General features: G+C 45.3%; 2 protein-coding genes and 1 long non-coding RNA gene across 11 annotated transcripts; 2 read left to right on the forward strand and 1 right to left on the reverse strand.

The window, feature by feature from the left end:
• Positions 1 to 270: 270 nt before the first annotated feature.
• Positions 271 to 4,769, reverse strand: LOC101776747. Of its 9 annotated transcripts, XR_002675798.1 has the most exons (5): positions 4,272 to 4,769; positions 3,498 to 3,578; positions 3,310 to 3,422; positions 2,925 to 3,103; positions 271 to 2,266 (listed from the first exon to the last, which is right to left on the reverse strand). It is a non-coding gene; the product is annotated as an uncharacterized LOC101776747 (long non-coding RNA). The 9 variants fall into 9 exon arrangements; XR_002675799.1 differs by lacking the exon at positions 3,310 to 3,422 and having other exon boundaries at positions 2,925 to 3,106; XR_215932.3 differs by having other exon boundaries at positions 3,498 to 4,769.
• A 1,307-nt stretch (positions 4,770 to 6,076) lies between these two features.
• Positions 6,077 to 7,973, forward strand: LOC101777026 (metacaspase-1). The gene is made up of 5 exons (XM_004984101.2): positions 6,077 to 6,612; positions 6,721 to 7,051; positions 7,131 to 7,248; positions 7,418 to 7,618; positions 7,696 to 7,973. Exons 1-5 carry the CDS (start codon positions 6,231 to 6,233, stop codon positions 7,753 to 7,755), a joined length of 1,092 nt encoding a protein of 363 aa, XP_004984158.1. The 5' UTR covers positions 6,077 to 6,230; the 3' UTR covers positions 7,756 to 7,973.
• A 2,292-nt stretch (positions 7,974 to 10,265) lies between these two features.
• LOC101777436 (metacaspase-1) lies at positions 10,266 to 12,246 on the forward strand. Its single transcript, XM_004984102.4, has 5 exons — positions 10,266 to 11,024; positions 11,114 to 11,444; positions 11,532 to 11,652; positions 11,724 to 11,921; positions 12,007 to 12,246. The coding sequence occupies exons 1-5, from the start codon at positions 10,559 to 10,561 to the stop codon at positions 12,064 to 12,066; spliced, it is 1,176 nt and encodes a 391-aa protein (XP_004984159.1). The 5' UTR covers positions 10,266 to 10,558; the 3' UTR covers positions 12,067 to 12,246.
• Positions 12,247 to 12,434: the final 188 nt, after the last annotated feature.

A 12,434-nucleotide genomic window follows, 5' to 3' on the forward strand; every position in this document is an offset into this window, starting at 1 on the left:
CACGTGCGTGTCGCACGTGTTTCAAGAGAATCTAAGAAGAATTAAATTTATAAATAAATAAAATGATTTGGCTCTGCTTTAAAAATGGACGGAGAACAAAAGTATTTTTTAGGATTGGATTCACTATAACAAAATATTCATGACCCATGTATTAATTTGCGTCAATAAATAATCTTCCATTTCGAGAATTGTTTCCAGGAGTTTTCGGAAATGATCTTCCATTTCTAGACTTGTTCCAAGGAGTGAAGTAATTGTATGGAAACCACCACATAATCACATAACCTCATTTTTTCACAATAGAAAAGCATTCTTAGAACAAGCAAACACAATGTTTGGCAATGCATGTATATATACATCCTTTCAATCTCTATTTCTCAGATGAACTATTAGAACTGGAATAGGATAGTTCAAATTTAAAGGACAAAGAACTTGCTCCAGAATCCACACTAATCTAGTGCATCCAATTCATAAACCACATTGCCATAATTAACCAATTCATGATATAATGTTTATAGTTATAATCGTAATATCTGGTGGATTATAAAACCATACGTGACAACACACTGGCGATCACGAACATCTGTTTTCTTTTCTATGACAGGCTTGATGCTGTAGAGTAGTTCTATGGCAGGCTTGATGCTGTAGATGAAAACTAATAGGTAGGCAGCACAGGAATAATGGAGGCCCTGCTGCAAACCAAATACTTCAAAGGAGCTCAGTACTATAAATCAGAAAATCCAGTTGTAAGCTGCGGGTGTGCCTGGGCAAGCTCCAGTTATAGAGAAAGTTCCTGTATATAGAGGAAGTAATTCTTCTACTCCAAGTGGCAGAAAACTAATTGTATCTCAGTTCTTTGCACATTTTACCACTCTTAGATTGCACGGCAAGAAAAAAATTCCTCTCTACCTCTTGTAGGGTACTGACATTCTAGCCAATGTAGTTTTGAGTCTTTAGAAAGCTGAAAAGCTATTAAGCCATGCCGTCATCAAATAAATGTAACTTTAAAATAGTCCAGCCAGTTATTTACCTTAGGAACTTTCCAGACTGCCCGAGCTTCCATCATTGTGCAGCTGAAGAGAAAGCTCTTTACCATGGAAATCATAAACATCTAGTCGCATTGTCACCCAAAGAAAACTCTGAGATGTCACAAAAATCAAGTAAACAAATAATTGCAAGAATTTCATAACAGTTACTGCATCTTTCAAAAAATTCATTGGCTCTGAATACTCTGATGACAACCAGTTCCGAAACATATATTCCTCTAAAGCTTGCATATGACAAAAGTTAGTACCTTCCGTGAGGTTGCCAACTTCAAATGCACAATGAAGTTTGCTGACCTCGCAAGGCATGTAGGAACTAAGATTGCCTTGTCACAAGCTTAACAATTAGCTATAAAAGTAAACTAAAATTGCAAAACTGAATAGTGCTGCCAGTAGCAATACGATATCAAGGGGACATAAATCCCCCAAAGTCCTCATGCTCCAAAAAAAAACAAATAAAATGGAATACTCAATTATTCCCATTTTTCTTCCTTTTAAATATTCTATAAACAATATTAACAACACTACATCTACGAAAATATGAAGCATGCAACCATTCCAATAGAACGATGAAAACTATAGGAACGGACATTGAACGTCTTCCATTAATAGCAATACCTATCAATCCATAGATTTCACCAACCGAGCATAAGTATTATATTCAACTAAATTAAGCACCGTTTTAATCAATAGTTCCTAGCCCTTATCTGTAGTCGAACCAGTAGTGCTCATATTCAATATAAAGCAAACTTTAAAAAACTATTTGATGATATCATGCACACATATGAAAAAAAAATTAAGAGGACAAGAATAATTTTTTTTCTCACAACATTTACTTTGGTATCACATAAACAGGCACCAGCATGATAGAAGCAGCCATTATAGAAAACTGGTTATTCGAAGAAGCAGCCTCATCCTGAAAGAGCCATTATAGACAAACTGGTTACGGTGAGCACCCTGCATGCATTTGGAAATATTAAAAAAAAGCATGTTTAGTGTTTAAGAAAAATATGCTATACTGTTCCTTCTTAATGAAATAGATCAACAATAAGATAGCCAATCATGATGGTAAACAATCAAAAATTGCAGGAGCGCATGCTGCATGCATATTATCACCTCGAGTTGATGCATGCTTCGATATCTGAATCATGATGTGCACACCTACTCAAACTATTCATACCGTAGTAGAGCTTCCTTGGGCAATTGGACCATCTATCTGCAGCTTCCTGACAAACAGTGTGAAAAGGAGGAGGGTTCAATACTGTAAACATAAGAAGGTTTACCAAATACGCAAAAGCAGCGGAGAAGCACTTTACAACCAACCAAATTGTGCATAAGGAATAAATAAATGCTTAAGGGGGAAGACAAAATTAGCAAAAGAGGCTTTAGGTCCCTGAACATAGGTTTTCCATTTTTGCTCTGTATAAGTGTATGATCCATTTCATTTTATCAACAAAGAAAAATGCATGCGTTTGTCAGAGAAGTTATGTTTACAAATAACACAAAGACACTATCTGGATAACATTAGTCTGCCATCACAATACCATATAAAAAATGCTTACTAAAACTGCAAGAAAAAACATTCCCACAAGGATGAGTCATGTCACATTTTTCAACAAGCCATAAGAGTAACAAACTAATTGTTCCACATGTTGCATTCCAGGACAACAGATATTGGACAAATAGTAAACTCACAGCTACCCTCACTAACCAATTAAATGGTCTATCCTTAACTTATATATAGTTTCAAAAGCAACAGCTTCGATCGGTTGTCTACTGCTTGCAACAGAAAAAAGGTCAAATGATTCTAATAGATGACAATCAACTGATAGACAATCTTTTATTATAGAGGAACAAATGCAAAAAACTCCCATCATCACTTACCTTTTCGTTTGCCAGTTTGCAGAACCTTAAACATCTCTTCAGGTATACCTCTGATTAAAGTATTTACCCTCTTGGTGAATGGGTTTCTTTTGGATATTTCCAGTCACGATGTAAAACTTCCATCACAATTTTCCTTTCAGTTCAAATTATTCTTCCACAGCAGAAGCAGAGATGACAACCTGCTAAAAAAGCTGTCAGAGAGGCTAGGCAAGAACACAATTCTTAGCATAAAACATCTGTGATCTTATGGTATAAAAACAAAAAATGGAGTGACTAAAAAGGCAACCTCAATCTAGTTGAGATCCTTAAAGGTAAAAGGCCATGACTTCCCTATTAGAGTATAGATTAGCTAGTCTGAATGTGCAATACCAAATGGAATCCTTACATTGCCAATGCCAATCGGAAAGAACGAACACTTTCACATTGCAAATGAGTAACAAAGCATCTGGCACCAGTGAAGCAACTCAGCGGTAACTTAATGCTAGATTATATTTGATACTGTATAAAAAAGACAGCAATCATGAGACCCTTCAGAATGCAATAATCATGAGTTAATAGATAAGCATGTCTCACCTTTCTCACCACAACATATCTGCATTCCATCACCTTCAAAACCAGCTTTGGAGATATCACAATAGCTTCCTGCAAGAACACCTAACTCCACAAAGTATCTAGCAATAAACATGAATTCATTTTGGCAAAAAAAAAGAAGAAAAGAAAAGAAATGCTCATATTGGGATGCAAAAAAAAAAAGGAGCTAACGATTCATGCCATACTTCCAATCGAACAGCTCATCTCCTCAGTGCCTTAATGTAGCAAAATGAGTACTGCCAACACATAGAGACGAAAACTAAAGGTTTTCTTTTAATTGTCTACTGCCATGGAACAAACTGGTAAATCATGTACGCAAAGCTAAACCTGTTCATGAGTTAGTAATCAAATCTAATGAACTACATAAGATCATCCATGTTAGTTATTGGTCGTGTGCTTCAGTCCTCAGTTGCTTCTCACAAAGCAATGTTGTAGTTTCCTTTCATTGGGAACATGTCGTCAAGTCGGGCGAGCATTAGCAGTTTGCATCATAGAAATGGATGTATCCAACGTTTTCTAGACACGTAAACTTGCAGAATATACATAAACTACTAAATGTTTACAGTACATCGAGAATGTACTGAATTAGGACTAATGGGAATTCGGAGGAGGGGAAAAAAATGTGTGCGTGCTTGCTTCGTGTCTTGGAAGGGTTAAAAGTCAAATCTTTTGCCAATTCGCTACAGATGAGCCCGGCCGCCCAAACAGGAAGATTGAAAACAAATCGAGCTGAGCTCCGGTGGGGAGGGAGGCTACCTGGATGAGCAGGCCGAGGGGGAGCACAACAAGCATGAGGGGGATCGCCATGGCCAGCCGCTGTTCGACCGGATCTTGCGCCGCTCGAGGTGGAGAGTAGCGCCACCAGAGAGCCGGCGGTGACATCGGTCCCGTGGGCAGCCGCCACCGCCGTTGAGGCATGATGCCACCGAGTCAAGCGGCACTGCACCCTTGTTCGCTCACCTTCAACACCTCCTCCGCCACTGGGAGCGACCATCAATCATCGAGGACGTGCCCTCCCCAGCCCCTGCCGCGACCCCATCCATGCCCCCTCCTCCGAAAAAGGCGTGCGACACCGCATCCCCAGGCGGAGCCGCGGAGACCTGGCGGCGGCGGTCCCATCCCCAGCACGAGGGAGGTGGCGGCGCTGGGCACTATCGAGTGAGGAGGTGGAGGGGGAGGTGCGGCACCACGAAAGGGAGGGAGGGGACGGCCGCACGGACGGGGGCTGTCTACCTGTCACCCGGGTGTTTCTGATGGAAGCATTACCCAGGCAATCTGATTTGCTGAAACACTTGATTTTGAGGCAGATAAAATTTCAGATGCTGGCAGAGGTGCTTGCATCTGAATTTCAACACCATCAGATTTGGATCAAACGGTGGAAATTGCTAGCAAAAACAGCATAGAAACAACTATGCTAAGAACATGGTAAACAAACTAATGCAGAAAAGAGAAGGAAAATTAACATGCAAAATGCAAAATTAACAACTCAACAAATTTTTACTATAGTCAGTCAGATAACAAATTATTTCTAACGGTGAGAAACCCCTCAAATGTAAAAATACAATCAGATTTCAAAATAAACATCATGCAAATTTACACAGATTTAAAATTACACAATACACAAATTAAAATTACAGTAAAATGTCACTGTAAGTCACTTACTAATATAGTGTAAAAGAATCCTAATATATATGGAAGCGCACGTTGAAAGCGGAGTGACAGCTACGGCCTACATGATTGATGGGCATCGGGCATGCCGCATGCCTGTGCGGCTGTGCGGTGCACTAACGCACAGACCCCGATGCTCAGATGCATGCCAGGCAGGAGCTGCAGCCATGCAGCAGCGGCTGCATGCGGCATCAGCCATGCAGCACAGATGGTCAGATCAGACGGTGCCAAATTCAGGTGACGAAAGAGCATAAAACACTCGGGGTAACGTATAGCTTTTCCCATAGAGAAGGGAAGGGTGCAGCAGAGAAGTAGGCGCGCGTGATTAACGGAGAGGAAGTGAGGGTACACACGGGCGCGTGGTGACAAAAACAATGGGAAACGGTGGAAATATTTTAGAATCGTGAAAAATTTCGATCTGGCTCTGTCATCGTACCCGATGAAGGGGTAAGGAGGTCTAATATTGGGTGGAAATTATTTTCGATTCTCTTCTTTATATAGTATAGATTCTCTCCCTTTTTATAGTAATTTTCGATTCTCTTCTTTATATAGATTCTAATCCTTTTTATATTATATATATAGATATCCACGGACTCCACTATGTGACATGAACCACGGACTCCACTATATCACTGGAGCGTTCGTGTGAGTAGGCATTGGGATGAGGTAGGGCATATCACTAACCATAAACAAAAGAATTAGAACATAAATTTAGAGATACTTAGATGATATCTTAATATGTTGTTATAAATAAAACATATTCTCTGTTACCACACGGCTCGAAAGCAGCGGCCAGTAGCCCCCGATCATTTGGTTCCCGGAATAACGGATCCGTTGCTTTACTTACCACATTGTCATGTTGCTTAATTTACTCTGAGTTTTGTTATGCCACGTGACCAACAATAGCTGTTAAGCATATAGCAGCGTCACTACTTCTCTAGCTCTACGCGCTTCCAAGTTCCAATATTAGAACACCGTGCGTGTTGAAGACGACGAGTCGACGACAGCCGGAGTTTCATCCTCGTGAGGAACACGAGGTGGCTCGGTATGGGGAGCTCGAGGACGACGACGTCCTGGTGCAGCCACTGCGGCATGGGCCTCGCCACGCCGCCCGGCTCCGGCTCCAGCGTTCTGTGCGCGTTCTGCCACCGGCTGATGCGCATCGAGCGACACCGCGGCGTGGGCGACGGCGCCGTGACGATGGCGCTCGCGGTAACCTCGCCTCCGTTGGCGCCGCTGCTCTCCGTGAAGCGTGGGTTTCCGGCGGGCTACCCCAACATATGCGGCAAGAAGCGCGCGCTCCTCGTCGGCGTCAGCTACATGGGCACCCCGCACGAGCTCAAGGGCACGGTCAACGATGTCACGGAGATGCGGCGCCTCCTCGTCGACAAGTTCGGGTTCCCGAGCGGCTGCATCCTCGAGCTCACCGGTAACCAACGAATACAAGAACCTCGTGTCGTTGTTCCTTACAGATTTTTCTGAGAAGTGAAGTAATCATCAAAATCAGTTGACGCTATATCATTTGGTGGCATGGCAGAGAAGGAGGGCTACCCGAGTAGGGTGCCGACGCGGGAGAACCTGCTCCTGGCGATGCGGTGGCTGACGGAGGGGTGCGCCCCCGGCGACTCGCTGGTGTTCCAGTTCGCCGGCCATGGCGTGCAGCACGTGGACCTGAACGACGGCGAGGTGGACGGGTACAACGAGGCGCTGTGCCCGGTCGACTTCGAGCAGAGCGGCAACATCCTGGACGACGAGATTAACGAGACCATCGTCCGGCCGCTGGGCAGGGGCGTGAAGCTGCACGCCGTCATGGACACCTGCCACAGCGGCACCGTCCTCGACCTCCCCTTCCTATGCCGCCTGTCCAGGTACGCGCGCAGCCGACCAAAATCTTAGCTTTGATCTCTGGCGCCAATATATGTGACACAAATCGCTCTGCGTTTCAAGGACGGGGTACTGGCAGTGGGAGAATCACTACCCTGGTGGGAACGGGAAGCGCCCCGACGGAGGCCTGGTCATCTCCATCAGCGGCTGCCGGGACGACCAGAAGTCCGCTGACACCAGCGTATGTCCTGAACCCAAACTACCCAAACTCTGTTTTGTATTTTGAAAAAAAAAACTTTTTGTGATGTTCAGTTCACCACTGCACTCTTCAAATCTGCATCATTGTTTTGATCATGCGTGTTCAGATATTCCGCCGATTACAAATTTACAATCTCGCTTGATCCAACCAGGGATTTCCTGAATCGGCATCGATCGGCGTCGGCGCCATGATGGACAGCTTCATCCAGGCCGTGGAGGCCGAGCCTGGGACGACGTACGGGCGCCTGCTGAGCGCTATGAGGGCGAGGATCCGCGACGGCCATGGCAGCCGCCGCCTCCCGGGAATGCTCGGCTCGTACGTGCGCAGGATGACCGCGTCCAGCGGCGTTCAGGTGAGCTCTGCTTAGTTAGTTGTTCAACTGACAGTTCTCTCACAGTCTCACTCACTCTGGACTGAATATACATGCAGGAGCCCCAGCTGTGTTCTTCGGAGATTTTTGACATCTACCGGAAGCCATTCCTCCTCTGATTTGCTGGCCGGCTGCTAAGCTATTTCGAAACATGATTCGAATGTTACTGTGGTATATGCAGGTCGATTAGCCTGATGTTGCCTTGAGTCCAAACCAGTGCATCTCTGGCATGTGAACATGGTAGATGTCTTGTAATGGTATATGTCGAGTTCAAGTATATGGTAACAACTTCCGTATTCCATGTTAGTAAAAATAGAGATGCTACTTTCCGATCGCATGGAAAGGCCTTTTTGAGTTGATGAACCTTAGGCTTAAGCTGTCGGAAACATCAACTAAAGTTGACTGGAGTGGTAAACGAAAGTGGCATTAGAGAGCCATAGGACATGCATGATTTTGACAGCATTTGAAGTGCAACGTAATGGAACTCATATAGATGTTATCTGTATATAATAATCCGTGCATACTCATCATCAATCATCATTGGTAGGATCTTCCAGTCAGTTCCGTTCCCTCTGGCTGCAGAGCACCCCTTGCTAGACCTCCAACAAATGACAAAAAATTCTAAGGAAAACTAACGCCGCAAATGTTTTGATGAGAGACATTGTGAAACGCATAGTAGCCTATTAGTAAATCCCCAATTCCCATCCATGGTGGACCAACAACTGCATCACCGTTGCCTCCATGGTACAACTAACACTGCTAAAAAACTAATACAGCTAAAAATTAAGAATTTTATGAGGTCTGTGCATAGAGGGTTATTCTGACAAGTATAATTTAGCTAGACATATTAAGAATGGGAGTAAAAGATTGTTCTTCTGTAGCAATAATGAAACTATTCACCATCTTTTCTTTAATTGCCATTTTGCTAAGATGATCACATGGAGAGTGCAAAATGTAGCTTTTCATTTGCAGCCTCTCAATAGTGTTGAGCATACATTTGGAAATTGGGTTGTAGGAATGGAATAAAGATAAAGGTCGATTATATTGATTGTGGCAGTGGCCCGGGAATTATATTGATTGGGGCAGTGGCCCGTGCATTGTGCCTCAGTAGAAATGATATTAATTTTGACAAATCATCATCAAAATCTTATAAGCACATCTATACAGGAACCATTGGATTTGATGATTTGACACTTGATGAACATTGTCTATTATCCTAGCAACCAAATGTTGCCAGTCAAGTTTATTCACCACTGAAGCTAGACGGAACAAAACATTTAGTGCCACACTGTTGAGCACACTAGCAACAGATACACTCTCTCTTCTAGCAAGGTTATATGTGTTAAGAGTATTGTTCAATGAAAGGTTGGATACTGAGCCATTTATCTTTCCCAAACCAGTTCTGAGTTCCATTATTTACTTGAAAATTACCAAGATTTAAGAATTGGTTCTTAGTCTTCATAAGTCCCGATAAAATATGAGTCATCTAGTTTCACTTCCACCTGAGTGATTGTTCTTTTTCCCTCAAGTAATTCTTCCCTTAAGAGATTTCGCCAAACTCCTTCACTAGTCATTTACTAAGGAGACACTGGTTCTAGATATCTAAATTCTTTATACGCAAATCCGGTCTTTTTGTTGGCATAATACACTCCACTTAGCTAACCTATATGTTATTTTCCCATCAGATTGCCAAAAAAACAAATCTAACCTGTAATAATGTAGATTTTCTTATGGGTCCAGAAAAAGGATAACATGAACATAGGTATGCTAGTGAGAACAGAATTTATTAAAACCATCGACCACCCATTGAGTGGTGTTTTTCCTTTCCCACTGCTTTTTTCCCCAATCGTTCTTCTATAGTTCTGTTATTCTCTGGTCCTTACTAACGAGGTTTCTGTAATGCATTGGATGGCCAACTATCGAAATGGGTATTTTTCCCACATCACATCCTCTTTTGCATCTCCATAACAAAACAACTCACTTTTATGAAAATTGATCTTTAGGACTGGTAGTTGCTTAGAGGCACAAAGCAGAAGCTTCTATTCTTTGCTCATTGAAGATTATGTTTCATAAAGCAGTTTATGCAGGTATCGCAAGAATTGTTTGATGGAACATAAAAATGATTGTACCATCATCCGATTTGCATGTTGGAGAATAGCTATGGTCCGTCGTTCACAAGATGCGGTATTTAATTTTATGCGTGTAAGGGCAGTCCCAACCCTCCAACTAGGATGGTTTCCATAGTATCAATTATGTTGCCACATAATTTTGTGACACTATATTAAATGAAAGAGAATGTGAAGAGCAAGAAATTGGGTCTCATGCAAGACCCAGTATCAACACGAGAACCTATATATTAGACATTGCCAAATCTTGCATTGGGAGAAGATGGTGTCTTCATAATTGATGAGGAACAAATATGATTGGTTGAGAGGAGAGATGATGAATTTATTAAGAACCCACACACTAAGAAATCATGAGTTGTAGAGTGTAATTTGTAAAGTGATGTCTTGTTTATGTGGTAGTATTGATACTATCTATGGACATCATGGGTCGGGATTGACCTAATTTGCATTGGCTTTTCTTTAGCTCGAGCTATTAATAATAGCATGTCCACTACAATGTTAAATTTGAAAGCAGATCCCCTTATATTAAACCTCCCCTTGTTTCGAAAAATTGGGCTTAAAGTTGTTAGTGGTGCAAACACACATTTTCAAGATTCTCGTTCATGTTCATACATGCATTATTAATATCGACTAATCTTCATCTGACACGAATCACATTCGGTGTTAAGCACAGATCGAAGGCAGCAGCAGGTGACCAGGTGTTCGGTCCTTGGAATAAAGGAAACGTTGCTTTGCTTACCATGCTGGCATATGCCCTTCTCAAGCCACAAGCGAGTGCGCCGCCGGGCCACGACGAATGATGCCGCGCAAAACGCACATCACTTCTGACATCTTCCACCTCATGTTCAAGTTCAACACGAGGCCGGTCGGCATGGCGAGCGCGAGGGCGGCGGCGGCGAAGTCGTGGTGCGGCCACTGCGGCATGAGCCTCGCCGCGCCGTCCAGGCCCGGGTCCAGCGTCCGGTGCACATTCTGCCACCGGGTGACGCGCGTGGTCGAGCGCCACCGCGGCGTGGGCGAGGGCGAGGGCGCCCTGGCGCTCGCGGCCGCAGCCTCGCCGCTGCGGGCCGACCCCGCGGGGCTCGAGGTCCCGGCGGGCTACCCCGGCGTGAGCGGCAAGAAGAAGCGCGCGCTCCTCGTCGGCGTCAGCTACAGGGGCACCGCGCACGAGCTCAAGGGCACGGTCAACGACGTGAAGGAGATGAGGCGCCTCCTCTGCGGCAAGTTTGGGTTCCCCGGCGACTGCATCCTGGAGCTCACTGGTGCTCCGTCCTGTTCCTTGCAGACTCAAATTATACGAAGGTTCGATAAGCTAGGGAACTAATCAGTTGCTGTCATGGTTGTGTGGCAGAGAACGAGAGGGACCCGAGCAGGGTGCCGACGAGGGAGAACCTGCTGCGGGCGATGCGGTGGCTCGTGGACGGCTGCAGCAGCGGCGACTCGCTGGTGTTCCACTTCTCCGGGCACGGCGTACAGAAGCTGGACATGAACGACGACGAGGTGGACGGGTACAACGAGGCGCTGTGCCCGGTGGACTTTGAGCGGAGCGGCAAGATCCTCGACGACGAGATCAACGCCACCATCGTCCGGCCGCTGGGCAGGGGCGTGAAGCTCCACGCCATCGTGGACACCTGCCACAGCGGCACCATCCTCGACCTCCCCTACCTCTGCCGCCTCTCCAGGTACACGCGACCTGCAACCAACCAAAACCAAATCTTTTTACAGCGCCGTTGAGTACGCCGACATGATCGATCTCTCTGCATTTGAAGGACGGGGTACTGGCAGTGGGAGAATCACAACCGGCCTAGTGGGACGCCGAAGATCCCCAACGGCGGCCTGGCCATCTCCATCAGCGGCTGCAGCGACGACCAGAAGTCCGCAGACGCCAGCGTACGCCTCTGAAATCCGAACCGAAGCTCTGTCCCGTATCCGTCTCGGTTTTCTGAGTCGATGTGGTGCAGGGATTTTCTGAGTCTTCGTCTTCGATCGGCGCCATGACGGACAGCTTCGTCAAGGCCGTGGAGGCGGAGCCGGGGACGACGTACGGGCGGCTGCTGAGCGCGATGAGGGCGAGGATCCGCGACGGCCAGGGGAGCCGCCGCCTCCCCGGAAGGCTCGGCTCCTTCGTCCGCTGGATGATCCCGTCCAGCAGTTTGCAGGTGAGCTTCATCAATCTGGCCGGGTCGATCAGCTTTGCTTAGTCGGTCGGTCGCTCGCTCACTCTGGGAGATCTTGTTTATGCAGGAGCCTCAGCTGTGCTCTTCAGATATGTTTGACATCTACAGGAAGCCGTTCCTCCTCTGAGTGGCTCCTCGAAACAACCTGCTGCTTCAGCTGTGTCAAGAACATATATTACTGCGGAATGGAATTTGTTTCATGCCTTGTAAAATGGTATATGGCGAGAAATTACGTCCTGCACTCACCCTTTTTTTTATAAAAAAATAGCGATCTCCGTCGAGAGGATCCAATTTGGTGATCTCTGAACCGAAAATGATGACCTATGTTAAATGCTTTGTAAATATAGGGGCAACTGCCCACCCGCATTTTCAGCCATCGGATCGGCGCCGGAGGATCAGATCGAGCCACGTCACTTCACCCGCAGGTGACATGGCTCAATCCCAACCCTCCGATACTAATCCGATGGCTGAGAATGTGCCACGTCATAAGGTGGG

Source organism: Setaria italica, chromosome IX (assembly GCF_000263155.2).
Source record: "Setaria italica strain Yugu1 chromosome IX, Setaria_italica_v2.0, whole genome shotgun sequence".
Classification (NCBI taxonomy): Eukaryota; Viridiplantae; Streptophyta; class Magnoliopsida; order Poales; family Poaceae; genus Setaria; species Setaria italica.

Bases quoted from the DNA above. Each gene is read 5' to 3' on its own strand.
- LOC101777436 (XM_004984102.4), top strand. From the start codon at position 10,559: ATGATGCCGCGCAAAACGCACATCACTTCTGACATCTTCCACCTCATG. The intron at 11,025-11,113 runs GTGCTCCGTCCT...GTTGTGTGGCAG, and splicing joins CTGCATCCTGGAGCTCACTG to AGAACGAGAGGGACCCGAGC. The intron at 11,653-11,723 runs GTACGCCTCTGA...GATGTGGTGCAG, and splicing joins AGAAGTCCGCAGACGCCAGC to GGATTTTCTGAGTCTTCGTC.
- LOC101777026 (XM_004984101.2), top strand. From the start codon at position 6,231: ATGGGGAGCTCGAGGACGACGACGTCCTGGTGCAGCCACTGCGGCATG. The intron at 6,613-6,720 runs GTAACCAACGAA...GTGGCATGGCAG, and splicing joins CTGCATCCTCGAGCTCACCG to AGAAGGAGGGCTACCCGAGT. The intron at 7,249-7,417 runs GTATGTCCTGAA...TGATCCAACCAG, and splicing joins AGAAGTCCGCTGACACCAGC to GGATTTCCTGAATCGGCATC.